This window comes from Bombus pyrosoma, linkage group LG1 (genome assembly GCF_014825855.1).
Source record: "Bombus pyrosoma isolate SC7728 linkage group LG1, ASM1482585v1, whole genome shotgun sequence".
In the NCBI taxonomy this organism is placed as follows: Eukaryota; Metazoa; Arthropoda; class Insecta; order Hymenoptera; family Apidae; genus Bombus; species Bombus pyrosoma.
In genome coordinates this window covers 9,014,524-9,041,000 of record NC_057770.1, presented here as the reverse complement: position 1 = coordinate 9,041,000, position 26,477 = coordinate 9,014,524, and the positions used below count along the sequence as shown (strand labels likewise).

Genomic DNA, 26,477 nt, shown 5'->3' with positions numbered 1-26,477 from the left:
AAGTGCGAGATCCGGGAACAAGACAAGTTATGTTTCATTGTATAAAATTTTAGTCTGCTTTGTAATGATAAATAAACGTGTCATTATTGTAATTCGAGGAATTCAGAGAACACGCGTTGCCTGGAAACTTTGGTACTTTGGTATTTCCCTCTTGCATCCGGGTACACAGGTTCCAAAATATCTTCTCCCTCAATTTAAAAAATAAACAGTTTATTTACACTGCATTTTTACCTCAGTAATGCGTACAAGTATTAGCACACAGTAGATTCTGTTTTAAAATTCTGTGTAAATCCATAAAGCTTGGAATTCTTTACCTAATATTTTCTTCTTCTTCGTGTCACTTTTGAGCCTAAGATTTAGATATGTCATAACTCATGATCATAAACGGTTAAATACAATAAATAATAATTGCATTATTATTTAATAATTGCAAATAATCGTTTTAGGATAAATATGATACTAAAAGAATAATTACTCGAAGAAGCAACGTGAGAACTGATATGACAATAATCGAAATCTAACGTCAGAAATATTCGCTCCTTATAGCATTTATTTAGAATAAAAAATCGATGTAATGCGAATCCTATCATCGAAACCTTATCTATGACATTTATATGTAAAGTTTAAAATTGGAAACTTGTGCAAATAAGAAACCTTGATGAAAATCTTCTTTAGCATCTGCGTTATTTTAATAAATTTGCCGTAAATAAATTTCAAATGGATTCGAAACCTATAAAGATCAAATATGGAATTATTTTTGTACAAATGTACATAGGAGAGTGCAAGGAATGTTCATATAGTATCAGTCTTGTTCAAAGATGTATATGAAATTTCATATATATATATATATATACATATATATACATTAGATCGATCGCAGGCGAACGTCTGGCGAACGAATTCTTGACACAATGTTATGCGAGAATAACGTTCTTATTAACGAGCCATTTCACGGTTAATTTGTCGTAATTGCCAGGGAAGCGCATTGCGTTTGTTGCGCGAACAGCGGCCCGATTTGACGGCTCGGTATGATTTACGCGCTGGAGATAAAGAGTCTTCGATTAAAGCGCGCCTCCTATCCCGAGGGCGTATTGAGGCGTTTATAATGCAATTACGTTTCGTTTCTGTCCTGACCTTTCCCCGCGGCCTTCTGTGACCAACATTTCCTCTTATCGTGTCATTCGGAACGGGCAACTTTATTGCTCTGTCACGAATCCATGCGTATTACATGCAACTTTTCACGCGCCGACACCACGTTGCAACGAATACGATTAGCAGAACTACTGCATTCGGTTAACGAGCAATTAATGAATTCTATGAAAATTTCTCCTTCGAAGCGATGAATTATGAAAGAACCGAGAAGGAATAAATTAATCTCAACGAAGGGTTCGATCATATTCCTCGCTTCGAACAAATTTATTGCGGAATTTTTAATGAAATACATAAATAAATTATAGGACTGAAATGAAACGAATTACTAACGTAATATCCTATATTGTTATATATAGAGATACGGAACCTATATCCTTAATCCTGCTTGGAAGGTTCTTAAAAAATCATTAGCATACATGTGGAACGGCATGTCATGCATATTAATAATTCTTAATGATTCTTAATATGTATTTTGTTTCTTCTTCTTTTACATTCTTAGATACTTTAGGTAGGTTCTTCCATGGTTTAAAAAAAAAAAAAAAAGTTTTCTAACGATAGAAGAATACGATTCGTTCAGAAATAATTTAAAGGATCAGGATTAAAAATCTATTTATCTATATCGCGCAATTTGCCTTACTGCTTTGATTTAGCAATGGCACGGATCGGTGTAACTTTTTAAATTCATTTTATTGCCAAATATGTAAAAGAAGACTCGTGTGTGTCATCAAATCGTTACAGTTACGTAACATCTTCAACATTTGAGACATTTTGATTTAAAATAATGTTGTGTTTTTGTACCAATAAAATAATATGAATAATCGGTATATACGTTGTGAAAATAAAAGCAATGCACTGATTTGGACCAAAAGTATTAAAAGTAACTGTATAAATAAGTAATAATTAAAGATAATGTAAGAAGAAATAAAAATCTTAATGTAGAACGTTCTCCTTTATTTCATACGGGTATCATTTTCTTAAAACACCATGCTATACAGAATTTATTTAATTTAACGTAGTTATTAAAAACAATCGCAATGTTTTTACAGCTGTTAAAAAGCTTTGCTATCCACTGATCATTTGGAAACCTCTGATTCAATAGTTGCTAACACAGATTTCTTCATAGCCTTCATACAACATATATTGTATTATCTACGATCGATAACACTCATATCATTGACCTGATGATTGACCATTGATCTAATGACCTAACCATTGACCAACAGACAAGATACAGAACATTGATTGAATCATTCACTATGGCTTGTCTGCGATTGAATGTCACGTCTATTGCTGTGCCTCGTCTGTGTCTCAACTATATACATATATACGTATATCACGTGTAAATATTGCAGAGATTTCTTTTATCGACATCATTGATCTTTAGTAGTTGAATTTTTGAATATATACATACTTTGCAATTAAAGTTTACAATAAAGTTCAAAGTACTTATACATTAGAATGTCAATGTAAACTTGTTTCTTATACATTGCAATTTTATCCAGTGTACTTATGTTAAGATCGGAATGCATACTATAATAATAATAGAGATCTTTCTATTGTTATAAAATTTACATCATGAAATTTATGTTGGTAGCGATAATGGAACATTCGATAATTATATATTTATTTATCCAAAGTATATTTTGCAGAAAAAAAATATTTGCCAGGTGTGGGGTTCGAACCCACGCTCCCAATCGGGAACCAGAACTTAAGTCTGGCGCCTTAGACCGCTCGGCCAACCTGGCGACTTGATGAACCCTTTTCTCATTATGAAACATGTCCATTAACAATTAATAAATGTTGCTTATCATCGATCTTTAATTCGGAAAAACTTTAATCGTCATTTAACGTAATATATTGATCATAACCCCAATCTAAAAATAAATATTTCAATGAATGAAACTGTTATTGATAAAGATTTCTTTTTTTTCTTTTTCGCTCGTTCATCAAATCGAAATAAATCCGCCAGAGAGAAAGCTTGATACGACCTCTAATTTATTAATCATGGAATACACGAAAATAGTTTGTTGTAATTAATACTTAGCTGTCGTTCTTAGCTTGTGTCAATCTCGTTTCGTAATTCTTTTACATTGCTTTTTGAGAAACTCTACTATTTCTGATAACTTGAGATGGCCTTCATTAGTCTTCTAGTGCACTTTCTTACATTGATAAGTTAATGGCGATTTTTTAAACAGATGATTTTGAAGTTTACGAGTCTCCAAATAACTAGCTGTTTTATCTCTCTTCAATAATTTCTAACACACATACAATAGTGTGAAAAAGGTTTTAGAACTTCTCTTCGTGTTGCGACAGATAAAGAGATATACACAGTACATATATCATGATCTCTAGATCTTTTCTACGACAACATATCTGCCATAAATTGTAGTTTCTTTTACAACGAATTACTAAAGAACAAATATTAATATTCGTGCTTTTCTCGTTTTTCGTATTTTGCCAATGGTAACAATAAAAATGATTTATTTCGTGCTTGCACTGTGTAGTAGAAAATCAGCTTGTGTCACAAGTCAAATAGAACTGATGCTATGGCATCGTTTTCAATATGACATCTTGAACTTGTTAAGAAATCTTTTTATCATAAGTACTTTTTATGATAAGCTACACTTAATATTTAATTGATAGAATCGTACGTGAAAGAGCTCTTTACGTACCTAAATGTCCTTATTTTTATTTTATAACATAAAGGGAAATTCCGAAAGCTTCTTCACGCCACTGTATACCGTATAAGAGGAACAATCCGAAATAGCAAGGAAACATATGTAAGAAGAAGACCGAAGTGCGGTGTTAAAAGCAAAGTATAATATAGTACAGACTATATAACGACAAGCATAGAGAGAAACATGACGTGAACAAAAAGCATAGATATTATAAAAATACGGAAGAATTATTTGAAACAAGTAAACGTGACAAAAATAATAAAAGATATGGCCCCGATATAAAATAAATCAAAATGTACCTTCTATCTTATATGAATATATTAAAATATATTTTTACGCTCATAATTAAGCTTCCACATTTTGAAGGTCTTCTCATACTTGTTTTACAAACATCACATACTATTATTATTGCCATCATATTATAAGAGTTGCAGAGAAAAGGAAACTCAATAGCACAGAATAAGGATTACCGGTAATCAGCAGATGGTAATATTCTCTTCCATCGATAGAAGCACAATACATTAAAAGAGTAGCGTTACTGGGGCTCACAAACAGAATTCAAATGGAGCCGACTCGGCGGAAAAGCAGATCTTATCGTAGTGAACTGTCAGGGGTGCATCACCGGATTGCTCCTATCCCTGCCGGCTCCCAACGGTCCGGTTCATCCCCTTTGACGCCCGACTCAAATTCTACCCCGATATCGCTCTGACGCAAAAGAGCATACGCAGTAACGCGTCAACATACTTCACGAACCTTTGTAATTGCTATTAATGTGGAAAACGAAACGAAACACGAATTCCTATAAGTTCTAACCGTATCTTTTATTTATTCCTGTTAGAAGATGTCTATGTCCTACGAGAAATATCCGTGGTTTAGATGCGTATTAATTTTTAAACGTAATGATGTCGAATTATACGGATGAACATAATTGCGTGATGAGTATAGATTTGTAGCTTTTCATGTTACTTGAAAATTATTTAGATTCGTATTAATTTTGAAGTTTCTTCTTATTATTAAGCCTTGTAAAAGAAAACAATTTTACCATAAATACGGATACTTAATCTTCCTATCTTGAATTTACTTAGAACGAGGACAATTTTTACAGAATTTCCATAAAATTACTCTTTTTTTTTCCCCTCTCTTTTTTCTTTTCTCAGTGATCCCTCTCTTTTTAGATTCCAATTAGATCGAGCGCGACATGCCTCGTATAGAATTTTATGGGATCGCACGTGCCAAAAAAAAGTAAGCTGACTGCTCGTGGTGGATTGGTGGGTAGCAAGGACCGTGCTTGTTTGTATCAGAGGATCGAAACAGCTGAGCGAGAAAGCCTATTAGTGTAGTGAAATATAAAATGTACAACATAAAGGCACTTAAGCGTTCAACGCTGTTAAATTCTGCTTTATTTCTTACTTGTTCAAACAATTCAATAGCTGCGTTAACAATTAATTTAGAAACAGAAAACACTAATTATCGAAACAATAGACATAAAATGAGAAGATTGAGAAAATGATTTGCAGTTGTATTAATAATTAATCATCGAGCGTGCCGAGTGCGCCGAGTGTCGCTATATCGCACAGGAAATAATGGCAAACTGACGGATCCTCGATGAAAGAACGTGTTTTCGTAGGGGTTGGCACGGAAAGAAATATTGCAAGAAGAACGATTTCGTATTGTATCCACGTTGTAACGTTTGCAATGGGACACGTGGCTGCCATACCGCGTGCCACGTGTCGACCAATCTAAATCTAATAACACAAACAGCTTTACAATAACGCGCGCCGTACGCGCTACCGTTTGCTGGCCGAGGTAACAGGACACCATGTGAACTAATCGGACCGAAGTGGTCCTCGAGATCCTGTTTCGCTATTTGTTGATCCCGACGTGGTTTCTCCTGGGAGCTATGCCGTTGAAGCAAAAGATGCTCCCGGCGATTAAGTTGTTATTTCCATGTAATGCGATAATTATTATTAGATTGCCGATTCTGATGCAATTCTATAATTTGCGAATAGAACGTAGATGGAAGTTTACTTCGCGAAATTATTTTTCACAAGATTTGATAAACGATTGGAAAAATTGCGAAGGGAACTAAGCTTCCAAAATATAAAATAAATACGACTTTTTAAAGTGGACAATTTCATACAGTAATACAGTACGAAATTCAAAGTTGTAAATCAATTAAACATAAGAATAATGTTACTATATAAGATAGTAATATTAACTTAGCCAATGGAATAAAAATTGTAATCATTAGACAAATATATTATTTTATAAAAATACACAATATTTTTTCTGTGTTTCAAAGATAATGTTTCATCATAGGAAAAATTACTATATTAAAAGTAATAACAGTGTGATTACTTGCTTGTTCTTTTTAAATGTTTCCTACTATATATAAAATTCCACAGTAAATTCGCTAAATTAAATCAACGTAAGGGGAGTCAGAAATAAATTTCTTATGGTTGATTTTAATTCTCAAAAATGTAAGTTTAATTTATTTTAATATACATCGACGAGTGTTTGTACGCGCGTATACATGCTCGTGTGCGTTCGCATGCGTACAAGAACGACGCGCCATGTAAAAGATGATGACATTGTGTGATCGAACGAAAGTGATAATTAATATTATAAGATCACAAGATCACAGAGCGTGTGTGGCTCCGGGACAAAGAGCGCGTCTTCCACAATGGAAGTCAGCTTGCCAAGTCGATATGCAAAAAGGAACTTTTTACAATAATAACTTTTAACGACATTCGTTCCAGAAGAAATAAACGATACGATCTATGCTCGTAAACTGCTGCAAAATCTGAACTAATTGGAGATTTCAATTCTGCAACGGTACATGCTTCGTATACTTTCGTGAGATTCGTTTTCTGTGAAATTAGTTTTGGGCCGGCTTATCGAACGATTCAAATCAACTATACGTTTCTATACAATTGCTACGGACGAATCCAATTTTTAACGTTGTTTCCTAATTCATATCGTTATCCGTGATTTTCTCCTCAAACATTCTAATCACCGTTTCCTTCTTTCTTCTTTTTTCATGAATACGAATCAGTATAAATGTACACGTTGGAAGAAACAAGTTTTTTTTTTTACCGATAGTAGAAATATCCATGGAAAACAGCTGGGAGTATTTATTTATTTATCATTACGATCACGCGGTCGATTTGCCCGTTAAAAGATTGGATCGCCAGCGTATTAATCAATATGAATAAAGCTATGACGCTCTACGATTATTTACATCTATGTATAATAATTTTCGCCCTACAATCACGTTAATATCGTTTCGTTGGATTCCTGGAAATAGTTTTTATCTTTTTGTACATCGCAACAATATTTACAAGGAAATTTACAAATTACAAGTTAGACGTTACGCTACCTAGCCGATATTGGTTAGTCTCTTAAAACGTACGGGTAGGAAGATAAAATTTCAAACTCGAAAATGCTTTCTAAAACTATGATGTCTGTTATTCACTGATAAGCGATATGTCCGTCTAGTGGTGTCATTTTTATTTCCTAGACCCTCGTTAGCCTCTTTGCTTGCTTTGATATAAAATTGCTCAGCACCCTGTGAACGTCCCCGCCTGCGTATACTATTGCCTCTTCTGTAACTCTCGAACAACTAGGCGTTTATATCGTTAGAAACATCGTACTACAAAGTTGAAGAAAATCACCTTGAAAATACTTTGTCGCAAGTTTTAGAACTTTTTTTAATAATTTCGTATACGAGAGGAGACGCAGGGCAAAGGAGGTACTCGACTCTATCGATAAGAGTGGTCCTTTCGTATCGAGATAGCTAGATTAAAAATAGCGATATCGGAGACACGAAAAGAGAATAGTCATTCGGCTGCTTCTCAGAGAAGCTAATGAATCCTCCAAATTGCCATTTAATTTTACATTCTTTGACAGAATAGAAACCTCGATCCTCGAAACACTGATAAATGGATCGATGGATTATTCAAACCATGATTATTATTTGTAAATTCGATTACTAGAACAGCACGTTACAATTCGTTTAAATAATCATGGTTTTACTTACTAAATAGCAATTTGAACGAGTTTCTGTTTCTTTTGTTCAAATAAATATCAAATTAATTCGTATACTCTAGAATGCAATTTTACAATAAATAATTAGAAATATAAAAGAAATAGTTTATTCGTTAAAAATTATATGAGACATTTCTTAACAAAGAAATGGATGTATTCGATTTCCTTCTTTAAAAATTGTATTACATGCGTGAACCGAACGACTATGTCAATAGATGAAGAAAACACCCCTATGTGCTTCGATATGTATCATTCCTTAACTTATTCGATCATCGTTAATGATAAAACGTTATCGATTTTTGTTTGCTCTGGTTTCGATATACTCTCACACTAAAACTGAATTCATCGCTCAGCTCCGACGAAAATCATTACACAGATGCTTCTCTGCGACGGTTTCTTCTTCCGTTACGCGGCAACTGGAGAAAAAGTAAAACGCATGAATCGAGAGGACCGATTTCGATTCAAGAAAGCGATTGTCAATCGCGAATACGATGATTATCAGAATATCCAAATTCGTTGAAATCCTGCGCATCGATGGATGTCGCTTCCGTGAACATATAGCCCCTCGATATTTTCGTCGGAGCTTACATCTCGTAACACTATTTGCCGTTCGACGAGAGCAACGGACTGGCGGCGTTTGAATATCCTTGACTGCAGGTGGGCAACATAAATGGATTCATGTTGAATGGTGAACCGACCACTTCTCCTAGTCCTGCAACATACCCACTGTCGGTTATATATTAGTGTCATTCACTATAGCTTACAAGTTAAGAAGTAATTAATGAACTGGCGATTCGAAAACATGTCCCTTTTAAATTGTTTTGACATAACTATAAATGCGAAGATTTAACCGAAACGCAATTATATGTTCAAGAAAAATTGAATCGAAAACATATACTGTCAGTCGCAAGAGATTATGTGCTTACACTCCATTAAAAAACAATAAAGTTGGATTATAATATTTGAATATAGAAAGAGATTTCTCTTGTATTAAATTCTTTATATTTGTTCAGCATGTTTTTCAGCTTATTTTAAAATTACGCCTAAAGAATATGTTCATTCGTTCGATTAAAATTTCCTTTTTATCCTCTTGCTCTTAGCAACGAAAATGCAGTTGATTAAAAACGGAGACAGATCAATGCGAGGTCGGATGAGGGGAAGCCTACTTTACTCTATAAAATCGTAATATGAAGTACGTTCTGGAATCACCAGTTCAAACAGAACAAATTGAATTATAATTGTTTCTAGTGCTTGTAGTACTCTAGTACTTTACTATGTGTAAATAAATAAAATAGTAAAAAGTTCAAGGACAGTAGCAATATAAATACGCAGAAATAAAATTGTAATTTAAATGTAAGAGATAATAGGAGTAAATGTAGAGTAATTTTTTCATGCATGTCTCTGTTTAAATAAATTTGATATCGGCATACTCTAATTGTAACTTGTATGTATCATAGGGTTTAATAAACAGGAGTAATTTTACATCGATGACTAGTGCTCATTACAAGATGAAGGACTATATTTGGAACTTCGTGCTATGTCGCGTCGTTTGGACACGTGCCAACAAAACGACCGCTCTAACGACGCTAACGTTCATTGGTTAAGTGGCTTTCTTAACAATAAACGATAATAAACGATATTATAACGTTTCGTCTACGAGGCTACTCGTATATCACGATAATAATAAAGCTACCCGAAGCGTTTCACGCTTTCAGCGAATAATTTCATTTTGTAAATATGTTTTAAAGTATATGAACAATAAATATAGAACAATATAAAATTTAACACGAAGCGACCTTGAGAAAATTCTAACCACTCTTATAATTTAGTACACAATCATAAAATAATTTTAAAATTGATTAAATATTTGAAAAATTGCATAAAAAATTTCAAAGACCACATAAATTACATCCGAGTCATTGTTTATTGTCAAACATCAAAAATTCAAAGTAAAGATTCAGCTGAATATCCAAACATAATATATCTCATAATAATGATACATACAGAGGCAACTGAGACGTAATATCCAATTTAATGAAATCAAGGACGGGATGGGGATTATCAACTATTCATAAATGAACGTGTGTGTACATACATCCTCGAGTCTCGTCTCTCGTGCATGTTTCTCATAATTCTTTAATCGCAGTGCATAGGGTGGTTGTGATGGTGATGATGGTGGTTGTGATGGTGGACGGTTAGCGGTTACTGGGCGGCTGTGGCGAGGTGGTGCTGTGTGGACCAGTGCGGTGGGACTGAGGTGGTCGGTGGTCGTACTACGGGGGCGAACGCACTCCCATCCCCGGACGTATAGAAAATGCCATACTGTTCGTGCGCTAAAACGAAAATTTCACATAAGGGAAAATCATAAAGTGCGTGCGCCAGAACCATACGTATACGTAACAAGCGCATGCGTGCCATAGTTTCACGTGTACACAAATTCACGCACAACATGCATATTAAATTACAGCTCGAAATGTATCGGGAAGGTACTTTTGTTAACTTTCTTTTCATTCGACCGGAATAAAATAGTATTTTCCATCACTCTCTTAGTACAGACACACATTTCGAATTGTCGAGAAGTTACAAAAATCATGGAGCAGAATCGACAGGATTAAGTAAATAAAATTGGAAAATACAGAGATAAGGTTGATATCATCGAATGAGATATACTTACGCGATGTATAAAGAGTCGGGCTACCAGTGTACGGATTGGCTACCGAGTAACTTCCGTTTGTGCTGTGACTGTGTGGTGTGCTAGCCGAACTTCCGCAATAACCACCACCGGTCACGACTCCACGTGGACTCGCGCTACTGCTTTGCCTATAGGCGTCGGCGCTACCACCGACGCTTCCTCCGACGCTACCACCACCGCCGCCTCCGCCTGCAGCACCGGCTCCTGTCGTCACGGAACTACCGTCTAGAAATAGAAACCTGCCCGTCAGACGAACTCGTCAGTATTTCATCATTCTGTTCATAGCGTCTTGCCTATTACACCCGAACGAGGAGGAGATGACGTATAACGGTGGATAAACGCGTTTATTTCGAGCTAATTTTAACTTTCATATCGTGTTATCAATATCGAAGCAGTTGGAGTCAATTCAATCGTTCTGTTGTACTTTGTATAATATGTATAATATTATATGAAAGACGCTATTTACACGTAGAGAAGTGTTATATATGTTTCTATTTTGACGCTGTTTGTAGAAGAAACTGAAGAAAAGAAAGAGAACAAGTTTAAAGCTAAAGATACAGATTGGCTTTACGCGTCAGTACTCGACTAATTGTTTAACAAATGAAGTTGGGTCAAGTTATACATCGAATATTAAATGCGCAGAACTGGCTATACAAGTTCAATGAAACAGATAAGATTCGCGTTTGAGATCCCGCGTGGAACGATGTAATAACTCATTATATGTACTTATTAAGAGATATTTTAATTTTGAATATGTTATTGACCATATATATATATATATAGTTAACTTCCGCAACAGATGCTATTTGTAATTAGCGTGACACGGTATCTTGCACCGCAATCGTTTCGCGTTTCTAATTGTTATAATGACTGTGTTATCGTGTGATCTAGACATAGAATATCGCTATAATACTTACCGTCTGTCCATTTCGCCGCGCTACCGTTTTCCTGTACCGTCACTGCAAGTTGTCCTGTGTACGAGTTGAACGCTGTTGCCGAACTAGATGTTGGTGGTGCAGGTGGATGGCCCGATCCTGGACTTCTAGGTGCTCCCGTAATTCCAGCATTCCCGCTTCTCGGCATACTGTATAAGGCTTCTGCAAGATCCGCCGCCCTTTTTAATATGATTTCTTTTGGTAATTTTTCAGGATCTCCTGGATGTCGTGGAATAAGTTTCTGTAACCTTTGGAAGCCGTAGTCGATCGTGGGTTCGTTTAATGCTGAAAAATGTGTAAAACTTTACGTTAGTAATTATATATAGGATCATATACGTAGTTATAGCCTGTGCATTCATTTGTACTAATCCCTATTAACTTCCAAGTTTTCTGGAAAAAGGGCTTAGAAGTCCAAATAGTAAATCAACTAAATTACGTCGTTTCTTTATGTTTATAAAATAGATCACAATAATTCATAATAATTCTAGGAAATATTCTGTCGTCATCTATTACACATATATGTATATTTAGGTACCATAGACCTATAGACCCTTTGTTCAGAACGTATTATTCTACGTATTGATAGTAGTATCCAAAATATGTATAAATATACATATGAGATATAAAATTTAATTATCATTCCTACCTACATTGGAATATAAATTATATGAATCTCTTATCTACATAAGGTACACAATTATTATACTCACAAACATAAACAAATCTACCAGGTGCTCCTTTACAGAATTGCTTAGTTTTGTAGGATAACGTAACTTCAACGACGCCTGGTATCTGTCGTGGTGGAGTTTGTACTCTAATTGCGTTTGGTGTAATTAGCTGGAAGAAAAAAATAAATGAATGTGAAGTAAGATACGTATGTATGTATAGTGTAAGATATACATATATGTAATGTACAACTTTCGTTTTAAAAACCAAATCTTGATATTTAGTTCAGTTACGAATATTTTTCTATTTAAATTATCTTTGTTCAAACATAAAATTATACATACCTCGCTCCAAACCAACATCGACCCAAAAACGACTTGAAGTCCGTCGAAGAAATTCTCTCCAATTATTATCACCGTGGATCCACCAGATGTCCAGCCTTCGTTTGGCGATATCGCTTTTATGCACGGTGTTTGAAGAGGTACAGGCGTATAAAGACCTGATTTTCCGGATACACAATATTATTAGCTTAACATATTGATATGATGGTTACGTTTCGCTTTAAAATATCAATATAATAACATTTATTGTCTTTCCTTAACGAGTATCCTATAACTTTTCGTATAGTTATACCTATATCATACATGTATAAACGACGCTGTTAAAGTTATTGTGACTTTGTAAAATTTGAAGTTAATTCCAGCGAAATATTGCTTTAAATTACACCTTTCTGCAGCGCCAGTGAAAATTATATGCAATGTTAATATCTTAACATTATAGCATGATTAGGCATTTACATTTGTATGCTTGTAGTGTTGCGCCATAGAATTATTCTAAGCATTAACATTCTAACTATGTATGACCTAATTTACCCTAAAATAGATTTTATGAAATGTATATACATATCAAATTTCTGTATACGGTAGAATCAAAATGCAAAATATATACATACATCAAGACGAATATTGTAGACTTGTACGTATTCATGTCAAATTTGAAAATATAAAAATGCACGAAATGTACACAGGTAATAAAGAAAAACATATAAAGCTTCTAAAATATAGCGTTCTGTACAATATTTGATAGGACTGATAAAAACTCTCTATATAAATAAAAGTATAAAACAGTGTAATTATCACGTGCTGTACAAGAACAAATGGTTTGTCAATTTATAAACGGAAGTGTAATACCGGTCTCTGAAATCACGAAAACAATAAGAAATGATATACAAGAATGAAAAACTCGCAATAATGGAAGTTGAAAAATTACTCGAATACCTCCGATCGCACGGAGTAAGCTGAGACAGTTAGTTAGGGGGTGGGATACGGAAAATTATCTGAATATTCTGTTTATTCGGTCGAGGCCGCGTGGTAGATATATTTCCCGTGGCAGCGTGGCAAGGAGAAAGAGTAAGAGAAAGAGAAAGGGGAGGAAGCGGACAGGAGAAAGAGGCTGAGGGCTGGAGTGGCCGGAGAAGGGTTGTAACAAGAAGGAAAGGAGAGGGGGGGGGCGATCGGGCCGCTGGTGTCTCTGCTTGGAATTTATAACCCAATGATATCATTTTGTACCCCAGCGAAGCCAAGCCACCCCCGGTACCAACCCTGGCAGAGCGGAGCCACGGCAGAGTGGCTGACATCATGGTATATTGCTCCCAGTGATGCTCAAACAGTTTCCACCTCGAGTGCTTACGCTTCTGTATAAATCTTAAAAGGTTTAGGAGATCTTGACAGTGGACATGGCGTGTGTGATCTTAAAAAGTTAATGACTGTATTCCAGAGGCGGGGTACATTTTGGAAATTTAATAATAACGATACGATTATTCCTATCGACTATTAAATATTAATAAAAATATTAGAATTATTCGTACTTATTGTAGGTGAAGATATTAATCGGTATTTTTATATTGCTATGTCTTGCACGTTTATACCGTCTGTTTGTAATAAAGTGGAAAAAAATTTAAGTACTCGAGGACAGTACAGCGTTAAAGAGTAGCAGTTTCCGTGTAAATGGAGATTCTTGAATGGGACAAAGGTATTTATTATGTTCAATGTATAAGAAAGTCGTTAAACAGAGTCAGCGACGTTGGCAACCACCCTGCTAGAGAATTGTCGGGTGCGATGGCATGGGGTAGAAAAGTAGGAAGAGGTAGAGTGGTAAGAGGTAGAGGAGGGTTGAAAAGAGGGATTCTGTGGAGGAGGCCGGAACAAGCGTACCAACCCGGAATAAATAAAATCCCCCGTGCCACTAGCGAGTGGTAAGGGATGCTACCCTTACTACTCTTTCCTACTCTCTCGAGTTCCTCTTTTACCACGAAACCATGGCCAAAGTCGAAGACTCGTTGTACTCCAACACGTTCGGCCCGATTCTCTCTGATCACTGTGAGATCGCGAGATAACTTCGTTTACCCTGATAAAGACCCGCGAACTTCTGCAGAAAGAAATTGCTTTCACTTTCACCGCGAACGGCGTCATTAGGCCGATGTTTTATGGCCAAACTGCTTTCTCTTTACCTAGGCCACTCGCATAATTCATGCTCCTTAATTATCTTTTATATCTTTATAAATAGAACCACACAAACATATATATTCTAATATTTAATTAAATTTCATTGAAAAACGAACTTTCTATGGTGTAATTAGAGAAAATACGATATTAACAAATGGGCTGCGGATGCTTATGTATTTATAGAAAATTTAAAATTGTAATGAACTGAATTGAATGATGTTAGTTAGAACTACTTCAGTGAAATGAAACGTAATTTCATAAATTTGGTAAATACTACCTTAGTATTGCAGCTTTGACAGATCTAAACTCCGATTTCTAAAACGGATAGGAAAATTCGATTGTAGTTACGAGCTATTTTTTTATCCGTTTCCTCTTTCTCTCCGATTTTGTCCTTTCAGCGCGTCTTCTCCTTTTGTCTCATCGGTATGCCTGTTTCAGCGTTTTGGGAGTTGCCCGCTAGGGAATTTGGAAAGAGTGCTAGCGGTATAGCGTCACAGCAGTTGCGAAAGCTGAGAGGATGAGATAGCATAAACTTAGAATTCACAAACCAACACCTCGCAGCAACCACTGCTAAAAGAGAGAAAGAGAAAGTGGGGAGAAAAGGAAGAAAAGAGAGGTCAATCCCGAGTTTCCTCTCCTTCTTTGTTCCCTTTTGTTCCTGTTCTACTTGTGTCTTTCCGCTTGATGGCAACCAGCCCGGCAAAAAAAGAAACGAAAAGATACGGTAGGGTGGAAAGAAAGCTTGAAACCTGCGGAGAGGAGCGAGAAGAGAAACGGAGGAAATAAAAGCAATGGAGGAAGCACAGAGAGAAACGTGGTGGATCCCTCGTTTTCCCGCATCCCATTGATTTACATCTTGTCTTGGCGCAGCAAGGAAGAAAGGTTGGAAGAAGAAAGCTAGGAGAAGAGGAGAACGCGCGTAGTCAAGGGGTGGCCGCACGATATCAGCCGTTTGTATGCGCGACCGACGCCAAACTTTGCTGAATTGCCCTATGACTCCTTATATCCTATCCTCCCAGCATGCCCCTCCCTCTCCTCTTACGATTCCACCCTCTACTATGGCTCTCGAGTCGTTATACCGATCTCGAAGAAACCAACTCACCCCCCTACCGTACCCTTCCCTTTCATTCGAGAATTCCGTAAGGAAGGGAAACGCTGCTCGAACGCCCAGGATCTTCCAATTGTAAATGACGACTATAAATCGGTCGAAGAACTATCGTAAGATTACGTGTACGCGATTAATTGCGCGTCTCGTGTGGAATTTAATTCACTGTCATCTTATTTACATGTTTTATTTAAAGCAAAATTTGATAAATATTCATAGTTTGCAGGAATATTACTAAAAACTGTAATATTAATATTTAACGTTATTCGGTTTCACATAGAGTTACAAGCCTTTCATATACTTTTATTATTTCTAGGTATATTACATTTTGTATAATCGTTACAAATGAACTCCGTGATAAATCATGCATTGCCATTAATCGTAATGTATTCGTGAAAGAATGAAATAACTGAAATGATTGATCGTAAGTATTTAAGACGTCACCGCGATAAAGACGGATCGTTACAAAAGCTTTGCTTAAACTCGATTACCAGCGTTATATTATTTTAATTACGTATTGCAAGTACAATCACTTTAGTAATCGCACGTTATTATCATCTTCGTATAATATTACAGCAAATTAATAGCGTTCCGTATCGTACGAAATGCGACCTTAAAATTACATTTCTGTCGCATTTGGTTAGTAAAAATCTATTTCTAATACGATGCTTTTACGCATCATTTACTTTACAATCGTAGTTCATGGTACTCACTGTTGTATTCACCAGGATCACTGGGATCCAATCGTTTCGTTCTACGTCCGTGTTTGCTGTTGTTGTGAACGAACATGTTGTCCGAGACGGCCAGTAGCGGTCCCTCTACTCCTACTTGCGTGGAAATGACCACCTGTTACGTTGAAATTCGTTGATATAAGAATTTAGGTAAAAAAAAATTAATAAAATTGTAAACGTATATTTTTAATTCCATGAAATAATCCAAATTAATGGGACAGAAAAATTACATTCCTAAGATAATTTCGAATCTTACATAAGATGACAAATTTTTCTTCTTATTAAAAGAGGTCAAATTATCAACATTAATCTTTCTATCGCGGATTAAATAATTTCAACATCGCATTTAATTTTCATATCGTTTTTAGATTTGCAATAATAAATATATAAATAAAAATAGATATCGAAGTTCTAGTTTCACGTCATAATACAGATAAATTTATAGTCACCGGTATTGTTTAAAACATGTTAAGCCATCGTCAAATAGGACACAAAAGGGCGTGTATACAGAAACTATGTCGTATAACACGTTGCGTAATTTTATTTACGTATTATGTAAGTACAGTGCATGTATATGTTAATCATATCTCTTGCGAACAAGCAATGTAACCTGATTTACTACATTGCATTATGTGTATTCGCCATGCATTCCGTGACTCTCGTGACCCCCTATTTGCACGTATGATAGATACTATCGTACAAATGTATGAATATAATCTCATTAAAGCTGAGCCTTGGAATATGGTTGCCTCGTGTAAGCAACCTAGAGCATTGTAAGTACTATTAAATATTTTTTCTTATTTAAATATTGCGTACTAGTAAAAGGAAAATTCATTCCCATTAATTATAAAATTAATCTTCTTTTAAAATAAATTTATAAAATATTAGTTCGAGAATCTTTACAAATATAATTATATAATAATTCTATTGATATGTGATGCGAATAATGTAACTTTATTGGTGACGTATGTATATTTCTTTCACTTCCATAATATAGAGAGTATACTTTTGCGAATAGAAGTTTAGACAAATTGAAACAAACCACGTGGTTAACCTCGAGTTTGCCGGATGCAAACAAGAGAACGATGATTTTCGGGAGAAAGTAGAAAGAACGTTTATAAAATCGACTGGGCGGTTGGTAAATGCCTGAAGTTTTGTCCTTCTGCAACTTCTCAACTTTCTTGACTAGTTGGCTGTGGTACCTAGCGCGTAACGTCGTGCAAACTTGGCCAGCACAAGGGTGAGTATAACCTGGCTGCCCTTCGCCAGAGAAATTTTCAAGGAAACGGAAGGAGTACTGCTAAAATTTTAATTCGCTACGTCAAGTAATATGCAATTTCTAAACAAATTCGGTGGAATAATAAGTACTTTAACTTTGGTTTACCTTTAGGTGGTCGAATACAAAAATGAGTCCATGAAAAATTTAAAGATAAGGTTTGGAAATTATATAAAAAAATATACATTGATATTATATAAAAAATAAATCATATTAAAGTTATCATGGGTCAAATATATTATACAGTGCTTTTAGAATTTATAATTCTTTTTCTTATATATATATTTTTTTTTATCGATATAGTTGAGATCATCGGCAGTTTTTCAAATTAAACCAACGTCGATTAATTATATTAACTGGCCGGAGGAACGAGGACGAGAACATGAAAAATCTGTCGGAATAGCATGCCGGCGTATCGTTGTATAGTACGCCTAGAAATGCGTAGCTTCCACTTGGAAGCATTCTTTTTTAATTTCGAAAAAGAAAAGAAGAAGTTGGTCGAGGAGACAGCAATTTCCCGATGGTCGGCCATCGTCGGAAGTTGAGATCCCCATCCAAGAGACGTAATCCAAGGGGTTGGCAATTAGCTCAGCGCGGCATCAACCAACCCACCCCCGTATCCGTTCACCCCTTCCACCCCCACCTCCGTATAACGGTCTCTCCTACTCACCGACAGCCGTATCTCGCCACCCCGTCCGTATCCATTTCCACAGACAAAAGGTAGAATTAAAAAATAAATTACCAAAAACTTTGCGCTCTGTCTTTTCGCCTTCTTCCATTGGTTCCGTCCGCCTTATCGCACGATTGTTACGTTCCCTTTCTGTTCAGCCACTTTGTAATCGAATAAAAGAGATTCGAGACGCGGAAGAAAATCTAACTGTTCACTAATTTCTTTCTCACTCGGAAATAACGTTTTATGCGTTCGGCTGCTTCTCGGATTTTTAATGTAAACGTTACTTAACAGTAATGAAATTACGAGTTTTTATTTTAAGATAATGTTTAGGATTGATTCGTATCTGTGGTTTACTTGTGCTTTACATGTGAAACTCACGTACAATTAATAGATTATTGTTATAAAAGTTCACGCTACATTAAAATATGAAAATTAAATTACTGACGATTAAAGTATGAGGTTTGTACCAGTGAAATCAAAACGAAAGATATATAAGAAAATACATAATGCAAAGAAGACATTTCTATCCATATATTCTACAAGAAAAGATCATTCAAATTCCTGAAGATTCACTGTTATATATATTCATCAAATTTTGTATAAAAAATTACGAATTTGACATTTTGACCACGCTGGCAATTTTTCCTTCTTAAGCGTTTCAATTAGCAAAAATTGATACGTTAACTTACTTGGAAGCGTCTCATATCACGTGGATTGCCGGCATTCTTAAGGCAGTTCTGGTTGCACTTGAGGAAGAACTTGAGGAAGAATCTGAAAGCAGAGGGGACCGGAGTTAAACGGTTGACAAGGTGCTTAACGCTCTTCGACGCCGAGAACTTAATTAGAACGCGAACTTGGCTGGAAAGTAAGTCTGAATATTGCATAAGCCAATCGTAAGCCCTGTTCTACTCGCCTCTATTATTCAGCATTTCTCTAGATTAAACCCCCAACCACGTGTTCTTCGACCTTTAGGACCGTACGGCATTGTATACTATGCCAACGTACGTGGCTACTGCGCCGCTCTATCCAAAATGTCAGATCGTGTATTTTTATAAAAATATATTTTTTTTGTAAATCAGTGTAAAACCTTTGTTTTCGTTCTGAAATACAAACAACAGATATAACGTGTAATTGCAACATATTTCTCATCACCAGAATCAACGAATGTGTATTAAAGATATGAATGATTCGAAGAATAAAGAATTATAAAATAATATTAACCTATGTAATTGCATGAACAAGACGATGGTAACATACGGCTTCCAAAAGAAATTTAAAAAAAACTCACGGAACAAAAAGCAAGTTATAAGGCAAAAAGCCGACGATTCAATTTTCATGAATTATGTAGACTGTAGGGGGAATATTGAATTTGAGAAAATTTTTGTAGATGCGGGAATACTCGTGTTTGCATTGGCGAGAGTGAAAGGCAAAAGAAGAATTCGCTGAAAAGACAGAAAGAACGAAATACGGAATATATTTGTGTTGGTAGGCTGAGATAGATCGAGAGAGAGTGGAGAAAACTCGTAGGAAACAATCAGGAGGACCGAGACGATGAAGAGTTCGACGGATGAAGGGGTAGTTTTCTGGGTGGCTGGTAGGCCTGTCCTCCCGTGGGACACCATTGTTATCCCCCTACGGACTGCGTCTATACGATCCGGCACTCCATCGAAAAATCAAACGCATACCTTCTAGTAGTGACGCCCGCTTTTTTCTTTCTCGTTTGCGCGAATCGTCCAAGCGAAACTGTAGGAGGAACTCGTCTGATTTCACTTCGTCGCCTCGGTTCCTATCGATACCACGTTCCTTTCCTGTTCCTTTGTCTCCGCTATTTTCCCTGTTCTATACACGTTAAGAGATAAACAGAGGAACGAAAGACTGCATAGAACACAGTAAATGTCGGTTCGTTTAATTTTATGGACGCTGGAAGGAATAAAATCGTTTAGGTGTTGTGTTATATACGCGTGATCCATCGTCCTTATCGTTGCGTTGATTTATCTCGTGCCACGTCTCATCGTCTCTCGCGTCACCGTCCTTTTTATTTCCCATAAAATTGAGAGAAAATAGAGCAGCGATAATAATAGTATAAATAACGTCTAGTATACAAGTTAATGAAGTCGGTAAACTACGTTGAAACACGCTTCGTCGTAAGTAATCATAATACTGTAAACTTATCTTTTATTACACTTATTAAATTCGATTAACGCCGTTTTGTAACATTTTATATATGTTACTTGCTAACTTTTACAAAACTCATCTCTCTTCGTAATCTTTTTACGATTACTTCAAATACGTCTGTATATATACTACGTTATATACTCCAAAATGTCTATTGAAATTAGTGTGTAGTTCGAACAGCAAGGTTCTATTTGTAGATATATCTTCGTGCCGTACTAACAGAGCCGTCAATTCATTCCTCTTTGCGATATCGCACGCGCGCAGATAACGACAGCGTGAGCGCGCATTACACGTGGTCGGATTATCTAAACGACACTTTTATCGTCGGTTGCATGATCCAGAGCAAGTTGTCAACCGAGTGGAACGTTTGGCACGGAATCCATATAGTTGGAAAAGTGAAAAGTAAAAACGAAAACCGATCGGGAGATAGCCCTTGTTCGCGTAGTGAGTACGGAAGGGAAGGACTGCTGGCTGGATATAAAGAGAAAAGGCGGAGGAAGAACGGGAAGGGACGATATACAGAAAGAGAAAGGGAAAGAAACGTATCGATCTCCTGCTTCATGCTTTTCGTATCTATCCGTATTCATGGACTATGCTCTAGGTTCGTGTTAACGGTTACGTTCGGCCGCTCTTAGAACGCCGAGCGAATTTAATTTCGTTTACTCTTAGAGGACGTTAAGATCTTATCGAGATGCTGGATGGGTATTCAAAGCATTGTACTTTACCTTATCATCGTTGTGGATCTTGCTCTAAACACGATGTCTCTGTCGTGCCTGAGGCGCGGAAAACGACGACGCTTTCTAGTCTTTTGCAGATACGAATCCTATCGACCATACCTGTATATACCTACGTTCCTGTAAAAGCGACGTGAAAACGTCTAGCGTGTTAACGTTTTTAACGGCAAGGAGGATGACCAAGCAAGTTGTTTCGACAACGACTGTTCTATTTTTCTTGTAGCTCGTAGTAATTGTTTGTTTATCGATTTATTAGATATTATATACAATATTTTCTTTCTTCTAGAGTCTAAGGATGAGAAGTACAATCAATCATATTTTAAACACGACTAATAGATGTTAAGTCGTATTATGGTTAGTGAAAGAAATATGAAGAGGTTTACGACTCTTTAGGGAATTCTATGCAGTAGAAATGGAATGTAAGTAGACAAACACTTCATAATTAATTTTGTAGGTTGTGTACACTGTCCTTTTTGCATAGTATTTATAGTTTTACATATACATTGATATTGACTATAAAATATACATTGATACATTGATGATGAAAGTTATTTCTAACAATGTTTTTACTCTTCTTTTAGTGGTTTTCAATTCTTTTTTTATATAAATATAATGCTAATAATTCCAAACGTGATATCTTGTGTTTTTAATATTTTAGTTCGAATATTTATACAACGCGTACACTTATAATAAATTCAGTAATGAAATTTTCTCATTTCCTTTTTTAGCAGAAACTTTACATTCCAATAAATGAAAAAAATATCGAAGAAATAAAAATCATTCTTCTAAACATTTCGTGTAATGACTTCTTGTTGTATAGAATATGCTCATACGTAACACTAATCATTCGCGACACCCTACGGTTCGTATTGACGTCTATCCATCCCTCCATTCTTTTTCCTTTTTAGAGTCGTTTTCTTCCACGCTCTCCTCGGAGTATTGGCTGTTAGGAGCTAATGGATTGCGTTACCGACTGATTCAAATGCGAACTGGATTTCATTCTAAGCTCGATGGGGCGACAGTATCGACGATGTTGTAACGCGAACACGAGCAAGAAGGGTGGAAAGGCCAGTTTCTTACAGGGGCTCAAACTCGATTTCGATCATCTATTAGATTTTTCTCCTTCAGCGATGCTTTCCGCGAGCTTGCGCCAGTTTTCGCGATAAAACCTATTCTGGATCGTCGCTTAACACAGCCGGGAGGTGTATTTTACGCCGTTGAAACGTTTGATGGAGTTAAAGATCGTTTGTATCAACAGTGAAGATTTATATACTCTACAACATATCACTTAACAAAATATATATATATTCCTTAAAATACCCGAATGTCAACATTTTACAATTTAATACAAATACACATTAGAAATTGTAACTGTTCGCTTGATCTTTAAAACATATATATTGTTCGAAGACGAAGATCTTTGACAAGTCTGTATAATATAACGAATTCTTAAAGACAAAACAAAATTTGTCAGCCCAAATCCTTCTAAAAAATTTAGTTTAAGAAACATTAAAAGATGTAATACTTTTAATGAGTAAAAACTGTAACGTTAATACGCTCAGAAGTGGGACGATCAGTATCGTATGAACGTAAATATTATAGTTTCGTAATTAAAATGTTTTTTCAGTGAATGCGAGGAACGGATCGGTTGATTCTTGCTGTATTGGTCGTTGTTCGGTTGCTAACGAATTGACACGGAATAAAATATACAGAGGCCGACCAATTGAGAAATCATTCCCAACCTACCTTCCGATCTGTAACATACCTTTCCGTTGCCTCTGCTAAAATGAAAATAAAACGCAGCAACGCGCAGCGGAAAGCGGAGGGTTGTATGCGATGGGGAGAAGGGGAGACAGAATGGCAACGGCGTGTAGCGAGAAACGTGCACCGTTCGCTGTTTCCAGTTTTACAGTATACAACTTCGCAACGTCGGGATGGATGAACGAACGAGCCAGAAAAAATAAACGACGTCAATGAAAAAAAGAGCTAAATATTGGAGGTTCGCGGTGAAAGGGAGAGGGAAAATGAAAGGAAGAGAGAGGCCAGGTAAACAGAACCGAATGAATTCAATCAAACCTTGCAGTAAATCATCGGCACTTGTGCAGCGGTTTGTTAATATTTCCCGTGTACCAATTAGCGATTTTTCTCGCTATATTGAAGAGGATGCTTCTTTCTCGAAGAAAGTAATTTCTGTGGAAATATTTTCGAACCGAAAAATGTTTCGTGATATGTATTTATCGAAATGTAAGGGTGGAAAAATATGAGGGTTACTAATATTGGACGATTTTGTTATTATAAAAATAATATAGAACCGTAAACGCAATCTAATTAACGAAATATTCATTAAAATACATTTTGTTTTTTATTATACTTTTATGTAATTTTATATTAGTCGTGTTGCTTTACTATTAGATCGTAAGATATGAAATTTGAATTTCTCATAACGTACATGTAATTATTTTTCGACTTATTTACACGTTATCAACACGTACACGGGTGCTAAGGCGAAAGTAGATGCCTTCTGATCTACTAAATATATTTCGACCAAGGGTGAATGGATATAGGGGGCTTACTTGGGGACTTACGCGTAATAGTTCCAAATAGGGTAGCATTACGCGTATCAGAAATCCATTTCCTCCTACGTTGGAAAATCTTTAATCATGTTTTCGGCTCCCTAAGTATAGCCCCTTTTTTGTTACCATAGAGGAGCGAATAATGTAATGTCAGGTCAGCGCGAAATTCAAGAATGTCACGTTTAAATTCGCTCTCTCTGTTATTTCATTTCCTTTTTATTTTATAGCGAAGATAGTAAGTAATATTGCAAATTCTTACTTGATCCATTAAAGATTGTGTACAATAAATTGATAAAGTCAAACGATTTCTACGTCAAATAATTAAAAATTGATTTTGTAAAAAAATACAAGATATTTCATCGTTAACAATATTAATAAATATCTTGTTAACCATCGTTTTGAATGATTTTTGTAATTACAACTTTCTGTTTCTCCAAATTACAATTATTATTTGCGAAATATGTTATTTAAACGCGTACTCTAAGGAAAAACATATCGATGAAAATAAATTATTTTAGACGTTAATGGAAAATTCCACTGTGAGAACCTCTAAGTCTCAGAGGAATATCGGTAAGAAATTCTGTCTGTTCAGTGGAATAGGAGGCGTGTTCGATAGAGCACTAATCACCTATCCAAACGACAAACCTCTACTCAGCAGTCGTATTAACAATGTATCTCGGTTCTAGGTACTCCTTAGGGATATCTTCATTACGTTCATTGTTACTAAGCTTTAAGAGAATTCACAATCTCATTATGGTACTAGATATTAGTTATCAGACTGTTTGTCCATTGAATCTGATCAGTCTTATACGTAGTCCGTCAAATAATGTACAATAAAGTAAAACGTACGGATGAGGAATATGAGTTGTACCCATTGAAAAAGATATTTTCATATTGTGGCTCAGCTTGATAAGATATAGGTCAATTGTGAAAATTGCGGTCTTACAATAAATATAGGTACTAAATATGAGAATCAATATCATGTTTGTGATTTTTGAAAGCAATATCATCTTATGTGATAATAATAACAATAATAATGAGTTCACTGAGTATTCTATTTAACATGTCCATACTACTCTGGCTCCGTATCACTAAAATCAAAACTTTTAGGTAAAGAAGTTTATTTTTGAAAATGACAGAAAATTTTCTAATTAAAATCCATAGATGTAAAAGCAGGAATACCAAAGAATTAAATTGAAGTAGTATTTAAGTTCGTTAGTAAGCCAGATAAACTGATTTCATATGGGTATTTTTTCCTGTAACGATATTTCTGATGCTACATCGATGATATTAATAATAAAGAAAAACATTCAGCGATAAACTACAAGATACAAGATAAAAGGAAAGGCCTAAAGAAAAGAAACGCATTTCCATTATTAAAACACAGAAACGTACACACGTAGACACATAGATAGTACGTAACAATTTGCTATTTTTTTCTGAAAAGATACAGTGGTACACCGTTCGATCGGATATATTATTTTAGTAAGAAAACGCCCGGGAGTAATCGCAAGTGCATAATGCAGACGCGCAGAACGTCAATTAGTAAGAATGTATACGGAGGTCCGTAAGGCATAGGAAACCACCTAGAGCTGTATACCTTGCATACACCTTAACTGGGGTTAGTAAGGGGTTAGTAAGGTATCAGGGGATGCTTAATGTTTAACTAGCCTCCATTACGCCCCCTGCATTGGTCTTCTTGAAACCCCCCTCCCTCTTTGCATCGCCGTCATCCAGCATCCACCGACTCGTTCCTTCAGATCCTCTCTACAGGAAGTATTATAGATAGGAAACAGCTAAGAAGGATCATACGTAAGCTATCGGTTAAATTAGGAAATTATTGCCTGTCGATGAAAAGTTTATTTATACAGGTCATTTACTGATTTTATATCGTCACCGATATAACTGTTTTGACTACAAAGTTATTGATATAAGTGAGGGGCTTATAGTATAGAATTTCATCCTTTTTCGAGTTTCGTTGGCGCTGCAATAATACTGGTGAATTTTGAAATGAATTCGAATAATAGTTACAAAACAGATACGTGTCGAAAGTGAGTATTAGGTTGTCCGAAAAGTTTTTTACAGACCCGTCTTTTACAACGATGCATCTTTATACAAACATGAAACCTAATCTCTCGAACGTTGTGATCTTTATTTTGATAGAGCAAAATGGATTATACGTAATTCGATAAAATAATATAAAACAGAAAATGTGCATCCATTATTTCCTTACAAAACGAAAGAAACTTTTCGGTCGACCGAATATATTGAATATACTCTTTAGCGTACAATAATCTATTCGTTCATAATAATTATATAAGTAATCTAAATGATTATCCTATTAACTTCATCCTAGCATTATGTATATAATCGATTCCTTAACCATATTCTTTTAAGCATCAGATATTAAACATCACCGAAATAGTAAACGTATTACGTTTTATCAAGTAGAGTATTCTGGTAGACGTCACGGTGAAACGAACATTAATTTAATTTACAGAAAAGTCAACATTTCAGAGAAGCTGAGAAAATAATG

The 26,477-nt window shown here is 35.6% G+C and overlaps 1 protein-coding gene and 1 non-coding gene across 6 annotated transcripts in view; both read right to left on the bottom strand.

Annotated features, from left to right (window-relative positions):
- Positions 1-2,813: 2,813 nt before the first annotated feature.
- Positions 2,814-2,897, bottom strand: Trnal-uaa. The gene has a single exon. It is a non-coding gene; the product is annotated as a tRNA-Leu (tRNA).
- A 3,392-nt stretch (positions 2,898-6,289) lies between these two features.
- The window catches only part of LOC122570064 (transcription factor collier), a 95,590-nt gene continuing 75,402 nt past the window's right edge, over positions 6,290-26,477 (bottom strand). Inside the window, exons 7-14 of one of the 5 annotated variants that reach the window (XR_006317695.1) lie at positions 19,149-19,230; positions 16,493-16,625; positions 12,515-12,669; positions 12,215-12,341; positions 11,487-11,789; positions 10,552-10,794; positions 9,973-10,210; positions 6,290-8,589 (exon numbers count right to left, since the gene is read on the bottom strand). Coding sequence is in view for 3 of the 5 variants with exons in the window: in XM_043731921.1 (XP_043587856.1) it covers positions 8,477-8,589; positions 10,552-10,794; positions 11,487-11,789; positions 12,215-12,341; positions 12,515-12,669; positions 16,493-16,625; positions 19,149-19,230 (1,156 nt within the window). In the remaining 2 variants the exon portion in view is untranslated. Of the gene's footprint in view, positions 8,604-9,972; positions 10,211-10,551; positions 10,809-11,486; positions 11,790-12,214; positions 12,342-12,514; positions 12,670-16,492; positions 16,626-19,148; positions 19,231-26,477 lie in introns of those variants that run through there. The other 4 variants (XR_006317694.1, XM_043731924.1, XM_043731921.1 and 1 more) reach the window with 4 other exon arrangements.